Source organism: Pan troglodytes, chromosome 12 (genome assembly GCF_028858775.2).
Source record: "Pan troglodytes isolate AG18354 chromosome 12, NHGRI_mPanTro3-v2.0_pri, whole genome shotgun sequence".
NCBI classification, from domain to species: Eukaryota; Metazoa; Chordata; class Mammalia; order Primates; family Hominidae; genus Pan; species Pan troglodytes.
The window spans coordinates 98,619,890-98,641,729 of NC_072410.2; the positions used below are offsets into that span (position 1 = coordinate 98,619,890).

General features: G+C 38.0%; 1 protein-coding gene across 18 annotated transcripts in view; it reads left to right on the top strand.

The window, feature by feature from the left end:
* The window catches only part of ITSN2 (intersectin 2), a 152,231-nt gene that overhangs the window by 107,954 nt on the left and 22,437 nt on the right, over positions 1 to 21,840 (top strand). For 14 of the 18 annotated variants that reach the window (XM_024354234.3, XM_024354236.3, XM_063790063.1 and 11 more), the window contains 2 exons: positions 321 to 417; positions 894 to 1,085. In XM_024354234.3, the coding sequence (XP_024210002.2) occupies positions 321 to 417; positions 894 to 1,085 (289 nt within the window). Of the gene's footprint in view, positions 1 to 320; positions 418 to 893; positions 1,086 to 5,014; positions 8,281 to 21,840 lie in introns of those variants that run through there. The other 4 variants (XM_024354241.3, XM_024354240.3, XM_063790068.1 and 1 more) reach the window with 1 other exon arrangement.

A 21,840-nucleotide genomic window follows, 5' to 3' on the forward strand; every position in this document is an offset into this window, starting at 1 on the left:
TGCCCGCTTTTCTGAACTCAGTCTCCATCCCCTACCAAGGTAGAGCTGATACTGCATGACCCAAAGCACCCACCATATATCACATTGTTAGATTTGGCATGACCCAGCACCCACAGGTAAACTAAGACACTCTGACCAGTCAGGATAGTCCAAGGATTTAGAGATTACTTTCCAGGAGCTGAGGGCAAAGACCAGACCTCTCTTTAGGCAAAATTAAATTATTTACTACACATTTATGGTTTTTCTAATTTTTAAGTTATGTCTCAATGATTGTTTTTAATCTCATCTTTCAATTGTGTATTTCTTTTGCTAATTTTTAGGCCAGAGGAAAAAAGCGACAGAAAGGATGGTTTCCTGCCAGTCATGTTAAACTTTTGGGTCCAAGTAGTGAAAGAGCCACACCTGCCTTTCATCCTGGTATGGAAGTGGGTTAATTTGTATTTCATTTTAGAGGAGTTTGTTAAAACTCAGCAACTTCTTAGATTAGCTCACTCTTTGGAAAACATTAAAAATGTGTTCTTTCCTTATGTCTGCTTAAAAGTGACATGCCACTGAGAATTTCCTTTCTGAAAAGTTCAGTGTAGGAACAGCCAGCTTATTCACTGATACTTGAACCACTTCGACTCTTTGAAATCTTTCAATGTGAAATTGTTACACCATCATACTTAAAGTGAAGTACTTCACTTGGATTGTTAACTGCAGTTGGGAAATTCTTGTTTTTGTAAGACCAGGAATAGGGGAAGGAGGGTGAGAAAGAGCAGTTCAAGGGAAATTTTAGCCTAATTTTAATATTTAATATTAAAATAATTTAAATCCTAGGGAGATTGCAAATGATTGACCCTTGCAGGAATAATTAATTTGTTTAATGTGTTATTTTGTTATTCTTGTGATAGTATGTCAGGTGATTGCTATGTATGACTATGCAGCAAATAATGAAGATGAGCTCAGTTTCTCCAAGGGACAACTCATTAATGTTATGAACAAAGATGATCCTGATTGGTGGCAAGGAGAGATCAACGGGGTGACTGGTCTCTTTCCTTCAAACTACGTTAAGATGACGACAGACTCAGATCCAAGTCAACAGTGTGAGTAATATTAAATTATTTTTCTCTCACCTAGTGTGAAATTTTAATATACAGCACTGCATTTATTCCTTTTCTGGATTAGATCTTAAACTCAGCACTCACAGCAAATGTAGATTAGTGTTTAAAGTGAGAAGAAACAAAAGGAAACTTTTTACAAGGTCAGAAGTTATACAGCTTTATTTTAAATACTTGCTAGCTCCAGACTTTCGTATTAGACTTAATCTGAGAGTATATAATTTTTCCTATGAGTTCTTTGGTATGACTGCCATCTATACTGCAGCTTCTTTTTACTATCATCCTCTTTTTCAGTGTCCCATGTTCTTTTTTGGTTTAATAAAAAGTAACTAGTGGCTGGGCGCAATGGCCCACACCCATAATCCCAGCACTTTGGGAGGCCAAGGCACGCAAGATCCCTTAAGCCCAGGAATTGGAGACTAGCCTGGGCAACATGGCGAAACCCCATCTCGACAAAAAATAGCAAAATTAGCTGGGTGTGGTGGCATGTGCTTGTAGTTTCAGCTACTTGGGAGGCTGAGGTGGGAGATCTCTTGAACCCGGGAGGTTAAGACTGCAGTAAGTCATGATCACACACACTGCACTCCAGCCTGGGCAACAAGGTGAAACCCTGTCTCAAGAGAAAAAAAAAAAAAAAAAAAAGTAGCCAGCAATTACCCTATTCACCTATTCAAAATTACTCTTTTAGTGTACAGAAGCCATTACATTTCTAACCTTCTCATTTATTTCTCGCTGTTTACATATCATCCATGTTGGAAGAAAATTAAAAATTAAATATTTGACTGTTGCAAAATTCTTGTCAGGTGATTCTTTAGATAGTCACCTTTTTCCACAAGGGATGTATCAATCAAGGTCTATTTCATTATTTTCAGAACAAGGGTCCAGATCTCGAAGTGTGAAGTTTGGTACTATATAAAATTATCTCTCTGTATTTATCTAGCCGTTCTTTTGGTTGACAGTAAATATAGCATTAGTAATAAATTAGGGAATGAATAGTACTTGGAAATAACTTTTTACCTTTATGAAATGATTGTCACTTTTTCCCACTCTTTTGATTTTTAGTTTTATTTTTAAAATATCTCATGATATATCTCTTATGAAATTTAAAATACTTAGCCTTTCATTTAAATTCAGTTGCTGAGAATATGTAAAAGGTAACCCAAACAAAACTCAGATACACTTATGATTCAGTATAAGGATTATGAATTTATACCATATCTATAATTTTGTGCATTCTCACTTTAGAGCTTATAAAGATAGTTCTGACCCTGGGAGAAACCTTCCCTTTACATAAAGCAACTAAGTTTCCCAACTTGGAGATGGGAGGAATCCAGTTTTTTGTGATTTGAATATTCCCAAAAATATTGGAGGGTTTCAGAAGTGATAAAGAAAATTGTAACTTGGGTTGCCTAATAAATGATCATTTTTAAGCTCTGCTGATGGTTTGGCAGTTCACAATGATTAATTAGAAACCAGTTTATCTAACTAGCTGTGGCATCTTTCTTGGTGTTGAGAATGGAAAAGACTTTTCAGACCTACTGGGTTTGGAAGATCTTTGGCTAGTGATCCCTGAAGGCATGCCGGTGTGTCAGTACATTTGGCTTCTATAGCATCTATGATCTAAAGTGATGGTTTTCCGAATATGTTGTTGTGGTTTGAAACACTTTTTCCAATTAAGCCTCATAGAATAGGGAATATAAAGAACAGATAAAAGCTGTTTGAAAGGAAGGACAGGACCATGGCCCCAGGTCTTATACCTTTCCCCCGCCTATTTTATGAAGGTCCTTTCAGTTTCCCCTCTGCAGATAATTTAAAAATTACTCTTAGAGAAATCTACCTCAAGGCAATAACAGTCTCCTAGAAAAGTAACTTTCCCAGAGATTTAATTGAGTGACAATTTTTTATTCCAAAAAGAAGCAGCATAGTTTCTGGTTGTCAGTAAATGTTTAATACACTAATGATACAGAAAATAGATTGATATCATCTGTTAGTTATTATTCAAGGACACATTTGTCATGCAAATTACTTTTGCCCAGAAAATGCTTCGTCTGCTATTTTAGTATAGGTGGAACTGGCAGAGCCTTAGTCTGCCTGTAGTTGAGAGAGATACCCAATCTAAACAGCACTATCCAGTAGAATTTTATGCAATACAGAAAACAGTCTATATCTCCACTCTCCAATACAGCGGCCACTAGTCACTTTTGATTATTTGGAGTGTGGCTAATACGACTGAGAAACTCAATTTTTAATTTAATTTAACTTTAATTTTAAGCTAAATAGCCACTTGTGGCCTGTGGCTCCTGTATTAGACAGCATGCCTCTAGAAGACAACCAATTGTAATGCAAGCCCTCCCTGAAATAAAACATGGAAATAGCAGGGCTGGGCACAGTGGCGCACACCTATAATCCCAACACTTTGGGAGGCCGAGGCAGGAAGACTGATCGTCAATATAGGGAGACCTCATCTCTACAGAAAAATTTTTAAAATTTGCTGAGTGTGGTGGCATATCCCTATAGTCCCAGCAGCCTGGGAGGCTGAGGTGGGAGGCTGCAGTGAGCCATGGTCATGCCACTGTACTCCAGCCTGGGTAACAGAGTGAGACCCTGTCTCAAAACAAACAAGGAAATATTGAAAGATTAAAATAAGAAGAAAAAGAATAATCGTCTTTCGGTCATTATTGACCTACGCAATGATTTTATAGCTCCTATGTGCTTCAGGTTTTCCTCTTTTGGGGGGTTTTGGATTTTAAGTTAACATTCTTCCCACTGTTCATTTAAGAAATTCATCATTTGGTATTACTTGAGTGTCTACTCTGTACTGACTAGGAGTACTGGGAATACAAACAAGACAAGACAATCCATTCTCTGAAGTAGCTTTAGAGGTTAGTGGGGAACAACATTCAGATAAATATAACAATTGCTGCAATGAATGTTTATACAAATATGTTTTGGAAAAAGACCCCCTAAATCTTTGGGGAGAAAGAAGGCATGTTGTGAAAGATACAACAGAAGATATTTGAGCTGGTACATGAAGGATAAGTACTAATCGTTTGCTGGAAGGGCAAATGTTGGGGATGCAAGGAGGAACTCATCATTTTCTTGGTCATTTTACATACTGACAGCTGGGAAAACAAAATGTTCAAGAGGTTATTTTATAAAATAAGAGTAGTTTCGAATTTCTCTTTGTTATAAAGTTATTACCAGTAACTTACCTATTACCTTGTTTCTGGTGGGTATATGTGGGGTTTTTTTAGTTTAATCAGATCTAAAAACTGAATACTTTGATTGTTTTGCCTAAATGAATGGCTAAAGGCTTGTCATCTATCCTGGAATAAAAGGGCTCTCAATTCTGTAATTCTAAGGATAATTTCTAAAGAGATTCCTCTGAGATGGTTTATTGTTTCTATAAAACAACTGTTTAAATTATCTAGGAAAGTGAGGCGTACCGATTTTGTTTACTTGAAGTAACTATTTATCAGAAATTGAAGAATCATAATTGCTTTTTCAAAGAAGATGAAGATTCATGTTAATTGTGTTGGTAGCTATGAACTCACATTGTTTATATAAACCTATAATTTTAATAGGATATGGTTCAGAAAATGCTTAATCCTTAAAGTCAGGAATAGATACGAGATCCTTGTTGTACCTACCCAGCTTTTTATAGATGAATCACCTGTTTGTAGTTCTTGTAATAGTCAATGAAAGCTAGTTAAATTATAGATTACCATTTGTGTTTCTTTGGCCCTTATAAGTATTATTTTTCATTTTGTTACATAATTAGAACTTTTTTTAAGATAGAGAATTTTAACAGTTCAAATTTGTTTAGTTGATGTTGCATGTTGTTACTAGTCAAATTTTATCTCACCCACCTAATTTGCATTATGTTCATTTTATTCCTCATTTTCTTTTTTTAGGACCCAATGTTGTCTTCCAGTTGTGAAAGCACCCCAGAGACCCACTATCCAAGTTTCACTCTAGCGTGGAGGCAGGGCAGGCAGCCCTGATCAAATATCTCCTACACAATTCGTTTACTTCGTTTGAATGTTAGAGCCACTTGTGATTATTTTTTTGTGTTTCTAACTTACAGTTTAAATTTATTTGTAAAAAGTTAAAGGATAGTGGGTCTTTGTGTGGCTTTCCCTGCTGTTCACTCTGGCATCTTTAGCATTTTTCTTCTTTTTTAATTTGATAATTGTAGGGCATTAGCATGCATATTGAGTTTGCCCTTATGTGGTGGGAGTTCAAACACACAAAGACCCACTATTTGCACAAACTATTCTTACTGGTTTGGAATAGGCTGCCATGCTTTTTTAATGTTATTGCAACATGTGTATTCATTTACAGAATTCAGATAAAATTTGCTTATGTTCTGCTATTATGTTTGATCTAATCCTAATCACAGTGAGCTCTTAATTAGCTCAATATGTGGTTTGCCCTCAAGTGTGCACTGTTTATTACTTTGTAATATGCCACTACGAGTACTGACATTTAGATTTGTTTAAAGGCCAATAACTGGAAACAGCCATGCCCTGTTTTCTGTGTATTTGGGATGGGAATAAGAACATTTTGGGGGAGCTTTTTAAATCTCACAGAAGAGGAAAGTGGCCTGCTCTGGCAGGTATGTGCAGTGTTTCATTTGTTCCAGTCCCAAGAATGAGCACTGTCCTATGGTAGTTCGCTTAGGATCTTTATGTGCTCTGGGCTAATGAAGGTACTGCATCATGTGCTGCAGCGTGTGTATTCTTTTTCGATGACCTATAAAGGGATTATTTTTGAGGAATGAAAGGCTCCCATCATTGACTGTGAGATGGGAAAAACCTTTCCTAGCTTAGAGCATTTATATCTTAATCCATTTTAAAGTCAGAGTTCATTGTTACCTGTTTTAATCAGGTGACTACATGTCCCAGTATACAAAGGGGCACTGGTTGACATTCTTCTTAATGTATTTAGTAAATATCATAAGAAATCCTTTAAGAGTTTAAATGTCCCCAAAACAGACATGCGGGCTCTAGTCAAGAATGAATTAGAGTGAAGGAAAGCTGTGTAATACCTGGCATTCCTCTGTGTTCATGGAGCTTCTTTGAGGCTCTAAGATTGATTTTACCGTCAGACTTCTCTAATACCTGTTCTTCAACCATATTGGCTACTTTGACATAAGAATTTACTTCTTTTCCTGGAATGGAAAACACTTTAAAAAATAATAACAAACATTATTATAATATATGTGAGAGTACTTAGTTGATACAAAAAGGAGTTTTAGTAGACAGTATTATACTATATTTGAAAATCAAGGAGAATTTTATGCAACTTAAAATGTTTACAAACTGCAGTGCAATCTACTGTTTGTGAATGTCAAAGTATCAGGAAAAGTGTATATACAATCACAGAGTCATATTTCCTCACAAAGTTATTTACAAAGAGTGAAATATGTTTTTGTACCTCTCAGTTTCAGTTAGAGGCATATTTTGTGCAATATTTATGTTAATGTGCCTATACATTATGAATGAATTATTTCAGTCATACATTGCCTAAATCATAACTTTATGATGCTTGGGAAAGAATCAACAGTTAAAACTTCATAAAGTTCTAATGTCTGTGTTCCAAAATACATCACATTATTAGGATGTAGGGAGATAAGTATGTGTGCTCCCTAGGGTGGCAATTTCTAGTTACTAGACCACCTCTATTTTTAGCATTTGGCATCCTCATGATACTTTTATAAATATGACATTAATAGGAAAGCAATAATTTCATTTTACAGATAGAATAACAGATTTGCCTGCATTTACTGAAAGAGTGCAAAGACTGGGTCCTTGTGAATTCAACTGACTCTCCCAAATTGTATTAATTACCTGTTCTTGCCTTTTATTTTCTGAACTTGCTGCTTTTGCATTCTTTTGAGTTCAAAGACAGTTACTTTAATAAATCCATTTTTAAACCCTCGGGGTAGAAATCATACCACTGTTAATTAGCCACATTATTTGGTCTAAGGTTTTTTCTTTATAATTCTGAAACTGAGTTTATCTAATACATTGATGAATTATTTCAAACGTATTTTTATAGTTCAAATCACTTCACTTTTACACTGATAAATATAAATTACTAGGAATGACCTTCAGACAGCGTTTAGCATCTGTAACCAACCTGAAAATAATATGTTCATCAGGTACCTATGGATTAAATCATATACTGGCGTATTTAAGCTGAATGTCAGTCTGGAAAATAAATTTACTATATTAACTGAAATACCACTCTTTGTGTAGGTATTTTGTCATGTATTTAAGAAAAAGATAAAAAGAATGGAAATCATATGACATAATAACTTAAGTCTTTCTTAAAAGTGCATGCTGTCTTTTGCAATACCTCATTCAGCCAAGTATTTGTTCTCTTCCTCATTCAGTATAAGTCAGCTTTCGATTTGCTTAGAAGGCAACATTAGAAGGTTAGAGTTCATCAGAAACATAGAATTTTAAAATGTGAGTTCAACTGAATAAATTTGAATTTCTGTAGGAGGTAAAGAATCAAAATACCTGTTTAAAGATTGCAATATATGATAATCACTTTTAAATTATTTGATTAAACCTTTTAGGTTTTCCAGAAATGAAAAAAATCAGTTCTAAAACCAAAGCTGATTTTTAGAAAATTTGAGAATGTAAATCAGCCCTATCCATAATATAGTTTCTCTAAAACTTTATCTTAAAGAGTCATTTTAAAATAATATAACTATTAAAAATGTAACTGATATTTAAATGTTTTGAAATAAAACATTTTAAAATATAAATACTGTAGTTTAAAAGAAAGAAACTGGGGGAAGGAAAAGTAGAGAAAGAAATGCCAATTCCAGTCCAAAGCTTTATTTGCCAGGTTTTCTTAAAATGACTTTTACCAGTTTATGAATTCTTGTAAACAGAATCTATAATGGAAATACTGAAAGACTTTTGCCTAAAGTGGCATTATTGAATGCTGCTGTGATGCTACTGTAATGTAATAAATTATTAAATTGTTGCAAAGTGCTGTTTTTGCCTTAAAATTTTATTTTGTGTGTCTTGAAAATTATAGTATTAAAGGTATTGAGATTGTGCAAATGCTGGGCACGCTTGGCATGAGATAATCTGTTTTTATTTTTACAAAATTGTAATATAACTATGCAAGTGTGTTTATTAAAAGAACACAAACTATATTAGTTGTATTGTGTATTTCTTTTGAAACATTCTTTAAAACTTACTTTTAATTGTTTTTATTTAGTCATGATTAAATGTCTTTGGAATGTCTCTTTTTCCTTAATGTAGTCTCATGAGAACAGGCCAGCAAATTGTTTTATATCATAGGGGGCAAAATAAATGTATAAGTGGTCAAGATGAAGATAATTTGATTGGAGATAATCATATGTATCTCAAAAGTGAAATAAAGTTTGATTTTAATACATTGTTGCTCACAAAAGTAAGGAAAACATAATCTAGGGTAATAGACTATTGTGTTTTTATAAGTTTTACTGCAACTTTTTTCTAAAAAGATTGGGTGGAACTTACAAATTAATACTCATTGCAAATGTAGAGTAAGACTTTTAGTACAAAATAAGAGTTTATGTAAAAGAAACAGCAGTGAATGCTTGGAGGTATCAAAGTTAAGCAGTGTTAAAGTTAATCATGTTGGTGGTCGTATAAGCCCTTGGGTGGAAAGAAAGATATGGATCTAAATCCAGTCCATCTGTCAACATCTAGCACAAACAACCTCTTTCCAAAAAGCCTTTCCTCATCTCCGGAAACTTATTCAACTAACATGTATTAAGTGTTTACATAAGGCTAAGCAGGTGCTGGGGATACAAAACGGAGTGTCAAGTGGCCATTGTCTTAGGTGGTACATAGTTCTTTGAGGGGATTAGGCCCATATGCAGATAATTATAAAATAGCATATTCAGCACAGTGATAGATATTTGCCAGGCACTTAAGGACTACAGAGAAGGAATACCAAATTCAGCCATAGATTGGTGAACGAGAGACTTGCTGGAGGAAGCAACTGCCAGGTCCATAAGATAAGTAGCAATAAGCCAGATTTGGTGGGTAGGATGGTGGAGTGTATGATAAAGACAAGAAATGGCATGGTGGGGAAGTGTAATTATAAGCATTTCAGTATCGTCAGAATGGAAATACAGAGCCAGGAACTATAAAAGTTGAGGCTTGAGAGGCAGGCCAAGGGCTAAGTCAGAAATTCTCTAGCTCAGCTGTATGTTGGAATCACTTGGGAAACTTGAAAAATCTATAGTTTCCTAATTTAAATGGATTGGAGTTCGGCCTGATCATGGGGATCTTTCAAAGCCTCCCATATGATTCTGATATGCACCCAAGGTGGAGCAAAAAAATGATGAAATGGAGCTCTGAGGGAAAATTGGCAGGAACTGGAGATAGATGGAATATGAGTGTCGGTGGAAAAGTCAGTTATTTCCAGATTTGTGTCTTGAGGGACAGGATGGGATAATGGTGCCACCAACTGCAGTGAAGAATTAGAGTTGGGGGAAGAAGAGGAGTTTGGAGCACCTATGGGATGTCCACATAGAATTGTCAAGCAGGTGGTCAGATAAGATAGACAACATCAGATGTACACCACCTGGTGGAATGACATACATATTGGTAGTTGTTGAACCAGTGAAAGTAGATGAGATTACTTGGGAAGAAGATCAGACCTCCTAGAAGATCAGCAGTTAAGGGTTGGATAGTGAAAGGAACTCATAAAGATGGGAAACAGAGAGGTTATATGAGAAAGAGATTATTGTGCTATTTTCATGATTTTTAAAAAATAATGAAATTCTGGCTCTGCAACCATCTCTCACACCAGTAAAAAGAAAAGAGGAAAAGTGCTCTTTTTTGAGGACTTCTTAGTTTAGATACTTTTCTAAGGTCCTTGAATGTATTACCTCTTCATTGTTTTCTTTTTTGAGATACAGAAATTAAAACAGATTAGATAATTTGTCCAAGGTTCCACTGCTAGTAAGCGGTAGAGGTGGTCCATGGTCTGGCTCCCAAGTCCATGCTGTTAGCCTCTACACTAGTGTGCTGATATTGCCACCATCCCCTAATAATGAACTTCGGCACTACAACCGTTACTCATACCAGTGAAACAAAAACAGGATGGTGGCTCATGCCTGTAATCCCAGCACTTTTGAGAGGCCAAGGTGGGTGATTACCTGAGCCTAGGAGTTTGAGGCCAGCCTGAGCAACATGGTGAAACCTGTCTCTACAAAAAAAATAATAAAAAATAAAAGATAGATAGATAGATAGATAGATAGATAGATAGATAGATAGCTGGGAGTGGTGCTGCTGCACGCCTGTAGTCCTAGCTACTCAGGAGGCTGAGGCAGGCAGTTCAATTGAGCCTGGGAGATCGAGGCTGCAGTGAGCTGAGATCACACCACTGCACTCCAGCCTGAGTGACAGAATGAGACCCTATGTCCAAAAAAAAAAAAGAAAAAAAAACACAGGAAAAATCAGAGATTGCACAGGCTTTTCTCTATGTAAAAAGGACACACAGAGAAGAGTCAAGGAGTCAAAGACTGAACATAATAAAAAAGGACAAGACTCTATGACAATAGTATCCAGAAGGATAAAGCTGAATGTAATCACTTTTTTTGGTAACAGCTTCATTGAGATACAATTCACTTGCCATGCAATTGGTGGTTTTTAGTGTATTAACAAAGTTGTCCAACCATTTCCACAGTCATTTATAAGACATTTTTATCACCTCAAAATGAATCTCTGTACAATTTAGCTATCACCCCCATTTCCCTAAGCCCCCCTCCAGCCTCCAGCCCTGAGCAGGCACTAATCTTTTGTTTCCATGTTTGTCTATTCTGAACATTTCATATGTATGGAATCATAAAATGTGTAGCATTTTGTGATTGGCTTATTTCACTTAGCATAATGTTTTCAAGGTTCATCCATGTAGTAGCATGTAGCTGTACATCATTCCTTTTTATGGCCAAATTAACGTCCCATTGTGTGGATATGCCACGTTTTGTTTATCCATTCATTAGTTAGTGGACATTTGGGTTGTTTCAACCATTTGGCTATTGTGAATAATACTGCTGTGAACATTTGTCTACAAGTTTTTGTGTGAACATATGTCCATGTTTCTTTTGGATATATATCTAGGAGTAGAATTCCCAGGTCAAATGGCAAATCTATGTTTAATTTGTTGAGGACCTGCCTCACTGGCTGCACCATTTTCTATTTCCGCCAGCAGTGTACAGGGCTTTCTGTTACTCCACATCCTCACCGGCACTTGTTATTATCTGACTTTTATTATAGCCATCCAGTGGACATAAAGTGACATCTCACTGTGGTTTTGATTTGCATTTCCCTGATGACTAATGATATTGGGCATCTTTTCATGTGCTTGTTGGCCATTTGTATACCTCCTTTGGAGATATGTCTATTCAGATCCTTTGCCCGTTTTAAAATTATTTGTCTTCATAATCACTTTTTTAAAAGACTTTATTTTTTAGAGTAGTTTTAGGTTCACAGCAAAATTGAGAGGAAGGCACAGAGATATCCCATATGTCCCTTGCCCCGACACAGGCATAGCCTCCCCCATTAACAACAACTCCCACCAGAGCAGTACATTTGTTACAATTGATGCACCTACATCATGTCATTATCAAAGTCTGTAGTTTACATTAGGGTTCAGTCTTGGTGCTGTGCATTCTGTGGGATTGTACAAATGGGTAATGACATACAGCTACCATCACAGTATCATACAGAGTATTTTCACTACCCTAAAAATCTTCTGTGCTCTACCTGTTCAGCTCTCCCTCCCTCCCATCCCCTGGCAACCACTGATCTTTTTACTGTCTCCATAGTTTTGCCCTTCCCAGAATATCATATGATTGGAATCAGACAGTCCATAGCCTTTTCAGATTGGCTTCTTTTACTTAGTAATAGGCATGTAAGTTTCCTCCATATCTTTTCATGGCTTGATCCTTTCGTTTTAGTGCTAAATAATATTCCGTTGTCTGGGTGTACCACAGTTATCCACTCACTGAAAGGTATTGTGATTCCTTCCAAGTTTTGGCAATTCTGAATGAAGCTGTTACAAATATCTGTGTGCAGGCTTTTTTGTGGACATAAGTTTTCATTTCCTTTGAATCAATACCAAGGTGTGTGATTGCTGCTGGATCATATGGTTTAAGCGTATGTTTAGTTTGTAAATGGCAAACTGTCTTCCAAAGTGGCTGTACCATTTTGCATTCCCTCCAGCAATGAATGAAAGTTCCTGTTGTTCCACATCCTTGCCAGCATTTGGTGGTGTCAGTGTTACAGATTCTGGCCAATTCTAACAGGTGTGTAGTGGTATCTCATTTTTGTTTTAATTTGCATTTTCCCAACAACATATGATGCAAAGCATCTTTTTATATGCTTATTTGCCATCTGCATATCTTTTTCCATGAGGCATCTGTTAAGGTCTTTGGCCCATTTTTTTATTTGTTTTCTTATTGTTGAACTGTTAAAAGAGTCCTTTCCATATTTTGAAAAATAGTTCTTTATCAGATACGTCTTTTGCAAATTTTTTTTCAGTCTGTGCCTTGTCTTCTCATTCTCTTGACCACATCTTTTGCAGAATGAAAGTGTTTACATTTAATGAAGTCCAGCTTATCAACTCTTTCTTTCATGGATTGTGTCTTTGGTATCATATCTAAAGAGTCATCACTAAACCCAAGGTTATCTAGATTTTCCCTTACACTATTTTCTGGGAGCTTTATAGTTTTGTGTTTCAGATTTAGGTTTGTGATGCATTTTGAGTTGATTTTTGCGAAGAGTAGAGACCTGTGTCTATATTTCATTTTAAAGACAATTTCTTTTTTTTTTTCGCATTTGGATGGCCAGTTGTTCCAGCATCATTTGTTGTAAAGAGTATCTTTGCCCCATTGTATTGCCTTTGCTCCTTTGTCAAAGGTCAGTTGACTCTATTTATATGGGTCTATTTCTGGGCTCTATTCTGTTTCATTGATCTATTTGTGTATTCTTTTGCCAGTATCACACTGGCTTGATTACTGCAGCTTTCTAGTAAGTCTTGAGGTCAGGTAGTGTCAGTTCTTCAGTTTTATTCTTCTCCTTTAATTTTTTGTTGGCTATTCTGGGTCTTTTGCCTCTCCGTATAAACTTTTAGAATCAGTTTTAGAATCACTTTTTAAACTTTGCTTTAAAGAACAACAAATTATGAAGGACATTCTTAAGAGAGATGTTTTAATGCTTGTCAAAAGGCAAAAATCACTTACTCTTTCAAAGAGAACGATAAATGAGTGTAGTGGGAAGTATAGTGGGAGGATTGCTTTGATTCCTGTCTCAGCTAGCTCACCCCTCCGAGCCTTAGCCTGGTCTGTATAAGTGAGAATAATAATACCGACATTGCACATGAGGCTTAAGGGGTTTGTAAAGCACAAGTTTAATGTCTGACACATAATAGATACTAGAAATAACAGCTAACATTTAGTAAATATTTGCTGTGTACCAAGTCATGAACTAATCTTTGGGTTGTCTGAGTAAGTAGTAGAGTTGGAACTCAAGTCCAGATCTGACTTCAGAACTCATTCTCTTAGCCACCCCCACATGCTGCTTTCCATTAACTGGGAGCTGCTCTTACTCCCAACCACAAAAGCAGAACAGTCATCAGTTAATTGCAAGATGGAGGGTAAAGAAAATTAACTGCTTTAAATGAATCCAAGCTGGTCAAGTTACATTCCAAGGTACCGAAGAACCTGCCACTGGGATCCCTGTGTCACCGGTGGTCATCCATTAGCCACCTGAAGTCAGAGTCAGCCAGTGCTATAGAATTTGTGTGTCCTAAACTCAGCAATTCGGGGCAAAGTCTCCAATTATGTATGTAGTCATAAACAAGTGGAAAACATGAGTTATATGAACATACCATTGGGGGAGATTATTGGTGTAATAAGCTGTTCAGTAATACTAAGAAAAAATATATATGTGCATATGAAACCCGTATTGCCCAAGGACAGAACTGTAGTAATCAGTGTACTGATACAAAGTGCTACAGTGCATGGAACAGTCTATTTGGAACTGGCTATTAGATACAAGGTCCTAATTATGTGTGTGACAGAGTAGAAGGGTGTGTAAGGGAATAATTATATCACTTAGACATAAAAAAGAGTTAGAGTAAGGGCCTTGTTTGCTTTTTCATTGCTTGGGGCTAATTGGCATTCAGAATATTTATCCTAAACCTTTTTTGCCTTTAGAATTCAGTTCACCAAGCATAGAACCTGGTAGGTTTATATATGGAATCTCCAGTAATTGCAGTGTAAGCATCATCTTAAATGGCCTGCCATTGGAAAGTATAAGACTTGAATCAAGTTACCTAGATTTAGATATGTAGTAGCTCTAATTTATCTGGTAAGTCTCTTCACCACTAAGCTTCAGATTATCTATTTACTTATAGAGCAGGGGTCAGAGTTGTTATCAGTTATTCGGAGGATTGATCAGGGTTTGAAAATCATCATACACATATTGGTATAGTTATTTTTATTGTTAGAATTGAAAGTTCTAACATGATGAAACTACTATTTCATATCTCTTTATAATAGTCTATATCCTGCATCTCACATTAACTCCCTCAATTGAGTCATGGTACAAGTCTGGCAGGTTAGAAGGTAATGCAGATTTTAGCCTGAACTAACTGCTCTCTGGGGCCAGGTCTGCGCTTTTGTCTATCATTAGGAGGTCATTGCTGTCTTAGGCTTATGAACTTTTACAGTAGATTCAAAAGTAAAAATAAAACCAATAAAATTTGTCTTTATCTGGTTGCACTTGTCAATATAGTTGCTTTTGGAAATTCTAGAATATGACTATTTTCTGATAGGCAAATAGTTTGCTTTCTGATGGTCTGCAACATTAGAATATGATTTCAACTTCTTTCCTTTTTGTGCTTACATGAGCAACATAGCTCCTAATGGAGTAGAACTTGACAGGCCTCAAAAAGACATGAATTTAGAAATTTGTCCAGTAATTATTTAAATTTCCAAAAGTAAAAACAAATATCTTTGTCTTTGTGGTGGAAGCATGCTACCCGGTACTCAATAAATATTTGCCAAGTGGATGAAAAGCTATTCTTTTACAACATAAAATACCTTGTAACTTTCTAGTGTCCTGATAAAACTTCAATAAAAAGGCAGCCTTCAGAAAATGCAGTTTATTCATCTAGATTTACTGTTAAAAATCTCATCTTTTCACTGAGCTTAACTACAGTATAACTGGAAACCATTATGTGATACTCTGGCCGCATAAGTGGGCACACAGAGAATAGCATTGTTCACCGGCACTGCTCCCCTCCAAATGGGCAAGGACTTTTGTGGGACTTGTGACATAATCTGAACAAGCACTCTCTGTGTTCGTCATCACAGATTGTCTTTTGTCCTTTACCTCCTGGAATCTGCCCAGATCTTTCCCCTCTCCTTTCTTAGGCATCTCTTGTTTGCTTCTTATTCTTGCTTGCACTGTAACTTGGAATAGTGCTTCCCAACTATGGTGTGACATACCTATGATTCATAACTTGTCTCTCAGTCTCCACATCCTCCCACAGTGTGGGGGTGGGTCTTGTGGCCCAGCCCACTACTAATTATTCCTCTGGGAACATCAACCTGATAGTAGCCATGATCTCTCATCTTTCTTCTTTGCCCACTCTTCCTGTCTACCAAAAAGGACCTACCAGGAAGTTTTCATCAATTTCTCTGACTGCCTGTAGTCAACACTGCTGTACTGTCTCCTGAAGCTCGGAGTGTATCTTCACATCACATTCCATAAATGCTTATCGAAGCCCTCCTGTGTGTCAGACACTGGGGATGTGGCAAATTATAAAACAAAAATTTCTGCCATCTTGGAGCTGGTGTTTGAGTAGGCTAAAACAGAAAATGAACAAAATGAGTATGTGAAGTGTGTAGCATCTTAGAAAAATAAAGCAGGGAAGAGGAATGGGAGTTCTGCAAGGGAGGTGGATCCAGAGGGATTTTATTTTGAATAAAATACTCAGATAAAACCTCTCTGAGATAGTGACGGCGGGCAGAGACTGGAGGGGTGTGAGGATATCTGGAGGGAGCCATGCGGATATCTGGAAGATCATTCTGGGCAGAGGGGGTAGCACCTGCAAAATCCCTGCAGCAGGAGCATCCTGTGGTGCCTGAGGAATAGTGCGGAGGCCTGTGCGGTGGGAAGAGGGAAGAGCAGGAGAGAAGGAGGAAGCGAGGGTCTGGGTGTGACCTAGGAAATGAGGGAGGTTGTTTAGGTTCTTGTGGGCTATTTATAAACTTTGGCTTTTGTTTGGAGTGAGAAGAACCCATTGGAGGGTTTTTATTATTTTTATTTTTATTTCTTTTTTTTGAGATGGAGTTTCACTCTTGTCGCCCAGGCTGGAGTGCAATGGCATGATCTCCGGTCACTGCAACCTCTGCCTCCTGGGTTCAAGCAATTCTCCAGCCTCAGCCTCCCAAGTAGCTGGGATTACAAGTGCCCACCACCGTGCCCAGCTAATTTTTATATTTTTAGTAGAGACGGGGTTCCACCATGTTGGCCAGGCTGGTCTCCAACTCTTGACCTCAGGTGATCCGCCCACCTCGGCCTCCCAAAGTGCTGGGATTACAGGCGTGAGCCACCGCACCCAGCCAAGGGTTTTAATGAAAGGAGTGACATGATCTGGTGTGTTTTAACAGTACTGCTCTGCCTTGCCAGATTAAAGAGGGGGAAGGGATCAGAAGCCAGGAGATCCATTGGAAAGCTACTTCAGTAATCCAAGCACAAGATGATGATAACTTGGATCAGAATGGCCATGGGGGACGTGTGAGAAGTGGTATGGATGTATTGTGAAGAGGGATCCCACAGGTGGATTGAATGTGAAGTGTGAGAAGTATCAGGTGGCGTGAGCAGCTGGAGAGATGATATTGCCATCCACTGAGGTGGAAAATTATAGAGGAGCAGGTTGGGAGATGATTAGGGGTTTGGCTTTTGATGTTACTTTGATGTGCCTTTTAGACATCTGAATGGGGATACTGAGTATACAGCAGAACATGTGAAGAAGTTCAGGGAAGATGTTCAGGCTGGAGTGTAAATTTGGGAGCCTATCAGTACATAAATAAGCCATGAGAATGAACTGGGTCACCAAGGCTCTGAGTATGTCAAGGATAGTTCCAAGGACTGAATCTTAGGGCACTGCGACATTAGAAGTCTGGAGAGTTGAGGAGGAACGAGCAAAGGAGCCGTGGAAGGGCAGACCAGTGAGGTGGGAGGATATGAGGAGAGGAGAGGTGGTGACCTGGAAGACGAGTGAAAAAGGATCTCATGAGGATCGAGTCATCAGCAATCACAGATGTTAGCGATAGGTCAAGTAAAATAACGGAGGAGGCTACCTGGGGAGATTAGGAAGTTCTTTTTCTTTAAAGTGAAATATCTGAAAATAATGTTAAATGTATAATTTTCCAGCTACATTCAGTAAACATTTTTCTACAGTAATATTGATTCCTTGGTGTTTGTTGAAATTGGTTCTGTGGGTTCTTTGTGTTGTTGTTGAGACAGTGTCTTACTCTGTCACCCAGGCTAGAGTGCAGTGGCACAATCTTGGCTCACTACAACCTCTGCCTCCTGGGTTCAAGTGATTCTCGCACCTCCGCCTCCTGAGTAGTTGGGATTACAGGCGCCCGTCACCACACTCAGCTAATTTTTGCGTTTTTAATAGAGATGGGGTTTCGCCATGTTAGCCAGGCTGGTCTCGAACTCCTGACCTCAAGTGATCTGCCCACCTCGACCTCCCAAAGTGCTGGGATTACAGGCGTGAGTGAGCCAGCACGCCCAGCCTGGTTCTATGGAAAAAGAATGTATAGTCTCTTGTATGTGTGTTCATATGTTAACCTTGTTAATAGTGTTCAAATCTTTCATATTCTCATTAATTTTCATTGAGAGCACTATATTAAACTCTACTACGATTATAGATATGTCAGTTTTTTCTTTTTTTTGGAGGGAGGTGGGGTATGGGTCTTAGTTTTTTATTTTACACTTTGAGGCTTTCCTGTTAGTTGCAAATAAGATCACAATTATTCTTCTTCCTGGTGAATGTTTCTACCATCTCATACGGGTCCTTAAAGCCTAATTTGTCTGTTGTAATAAAACCTCCCCAGTTGCTTTTAGAATTTTTATTTGGATAGCTTTTTCTAGCCCACTACTTCCAACACTTCTATGACCTGATTTTTAATCCAGAGCCTCTCTTTTCACTGACAGATTTAAGCCATTTACATTGATTAAAACAATTTAATACTTTTATTTGTATCTATTTTATTATGTATTTTCTATTTACCAGGCATTTTCTTTGCCTCTTTTTGTTCTGCTGACACAGGGACTTCTGTTGCACTGATCAAGTTTCTTTGTTTCTTTTAATGCCCTCTACTGGTTGGGAAATTATGTATTCTATGTCTGTTCTTTGAGTGGTTACCTTTCCATTTTTAACATACCTGTTTGCCTTTGATCAATATCTCTTCCTTCTGCTGATCAATGCAAGGAGGATGATTTATCTCTAATGATTCTCTTATGTCTTTCATGTTATTACATTTTTGTGTTTTAACTTCACCTTGTATTTATACCTGCCAACTTAGTATAATTGTTGTTTTATACAGTCAATGATTATTTTGATTTCTTACACATTTACTAGTATTTTGGCTCACCATTTCTCATATCTCTTTTCTTTTTCCTTCTTATGTAATTTCCTTCTTCCTGAAATATGTCTTTTAATAGTTTTTCCAGTCATGTCTATTAGTGGTAAATGCGCTCAGACTTTGTCTGAAAATGTGTTTATTTCTCTCTCATCTGTGAATTAGATTTCTAGCTGGACAGTTATTTTTTTCTCTGTGTTGTGTGTTATGTGCAGCCAGTCTAATTGCTGTTCATGTGGTTATTCTGGTTTTTCTTTCTGACTGTTTAATCATGTTTTTTCTTCTCTCCTTGGTGTTCTGGTATGGATTTGTTTTTATTTTTTTCCTAATCAGAAGCCATTGTTCTGAATTTGAGGCATTGTATCATTCTTCAATTCTAGAAAAGTCTCAGCCATTATAATCTCAATATTACCTCTCTCAATTCTTTCTATTCCCTTCTCCTGGACTACCTGTCAGATGTATGTTGGGCCTTGTCATTCTGTCCTCTGTGTCTCTTAACCTCCGTTTTATGTTTTCCATCTTTTTTTTCTTTTTTTAGTGCAATGGCACGATCTTGGCTCACAACAACCTCTGCCTCCCAGGTTCAAGCAATTCTCCTGCCTCAGCCTCCTGAGTAGCTGGGATTACAGGCACCCGCCACCATGCCCCGCTAATTTTTTGTATTTTTAGTAGAGACGGTTCTCCCTGTTGGCCAGGCTGGTCTTGAACTCCTGACCTCAGGTGATCCACCCGCCCTGGCCTCCCAAAGTGCTCAGATTACAGGTGTGAGCCACCATGCCCAGCCTTCCATCTCTGTTTCTTTCTGGGCTGCATTCTAAATAATTCTTCAGATCTGTTTTTAGGTTTACTAATTCCTAGGATGTGTTTAATCTGCTATTTAATCTATTAATTTATCATTTCCATGACAATATTTGCCATTTTTATTCTTTTTCAAATCTGCTTATTCTTTCTTTTAATAGACTACCTATGGCTTCAAGCCCTTCATTATGTGTCTTGAGTAAATGTTAAACATATATATTTTACATCTCCATGTGTATTTTTGTTCTACTATCATATGTTCTTGGTGTTCTAATCCTCATTTTTCAATTTATGGTGGATTTTTCCCCTGTTTTTTGTAATTTTTTTTTTTTTCACTTTGAGCTCATCTTTAATGAGACTTGGTTTTTCTGTGGAATCTCGTGGAGCCACAGTTGTGAGTGTGACCCTCCAGGCCAGTTGCACCATTCCTTTGGCCAGTCACCCTAAGGGTATCACCAGCTAGTGACCAATTTTTGTGTTGTTTTTTGTTTTTCTTTTTCTTTTTTTGAGATGGAGTCTTGCTGTATCACCCAGGCTGGAGTGCAGTGACACGATCTCAGCTCACTGTAGCCTCTGCCTCCCAGGTTCAAGTGATTCTCCTGCCTCAGCCTCCCAAGTAGCTGGGACTACAGGCAGACGCCACCACCCCTGGCTAATTTTTGTATTTTTAGTAGAGATGCGGTTTCATCTCTACTAAATGTTAGCGATAGGTCCAGTAAAATAACAGAGGAGGCTACCTGGGGAGATTAGGAAGTTCTTTTTCTTTAAAGTGAAATATCTGAAAATAATGTTAAATGTGTAATTTTCCAGCTACATTCAGTAAACATTTTTTTACAGTAATATTGATTCCTTTGTGCTCAGACCTCAAGTGAGCACCAAGAAAAACCAGAATAACCACATGAACAGCAATTAGACTGGCTGCACATAACACACAACACAGAGAAAAAATAACTGTCCAGCTAGAAATCTAATTCATGGATGAGAGAGAAATAAATACATTTTCAGACAAAGTCTGAGCACATTTACCGCTAATAGAACTCCTGACCTCAAGTGATCTGCCCACCTCGGCCTCCCAAAGTGCTTGGATTACAGGTGTGAGCCACCATACCTGGCCAGTTTTTGTGTTAATTCATCTGAATTCTTGAACTCCAAGTTTGTGTAAGATGCAAGCCCAGCATTTCCATTCATTACTTAACAGACAAAAAACTTTTTAATCATGTCACTTTTCTGGAGAGAGGACATTTTTCCTACTCCACCCTGTAATATTCAGTCTCCTGCTAGAGTTTCCTCTCATTGGCCAAACCCAGGCAGAGGCCAAATAGAACAGAAGCTTAGAAAAAACAGCCTGCAGGATTGGCTTTTTTGCAGCCCAGAGCAGAACAGGGAAAAGGTGAGAAATGGACCTGGGCACAAACAGGCCTAGGACCAACACAATATTCTACCCCCTAACAAATATTCCCTGACTGCAGGTAGCCAACACGCTGTGCTCAGCTTGCTATTACAGAAATGCGTTAGACACAGTCCCTGATCTGCAGTCAGAGCCACTGACACCGTAACTACACAGATTAACAACAGCACCAGTTAGACGACGTGTAATGTTAAAAGACAGATACAAACCAGTACCATGGAAACACTGCATGTGTGCAGCGGTCACAGGTTGCTAAGGGCTACTCTATTGACAATGCAGGTATAGAGGGTGGCAAAGGGGTGTATCCTATCCATAAAACCCGAATTCCTCAGTTCATCAGGACTTTCCTCAGGACAAAAAAGATGTTACCCTCCCTCCTCTCAAAAAAAGAGGATTCTGTGGTCAAATACATGTTGGGAACCCTGAGCTCATCAAATTTTTCTGTAGCACAGAGTTTCTCACTGCCTAATAGGCTAATGTGCACTGGGGCCCTGCGAGTGAGATATACAGCCTGCAGCATTGTCTGGATTCATCTGACCGCACAGGACAGGAGCATCAGGAGCCTATTTTGGCATTTGCTGGACTGGGGGGAGCAGAGAGCCAGGCAGCAGGCAGAGGCAGAAGACAGAAAGAAACACCAAGAAGAGGAGAGGCTCAAGGGCTGAGAGAGGCAGACTCAAGTCTCCAAAAAAGCCTCCCATCCAAGGCGCCTGTGCTGTGGGCCGGCAGGGGAGGATGCAAGCTCAGAAGAGGTCACTGAACTTGGCAATGCCAAGGTCATCGTTACCTTCCCGAGAGCAGTGTCAGGGGCAGTGGGGCAGAAACCAGAATCCCGAGTGGAG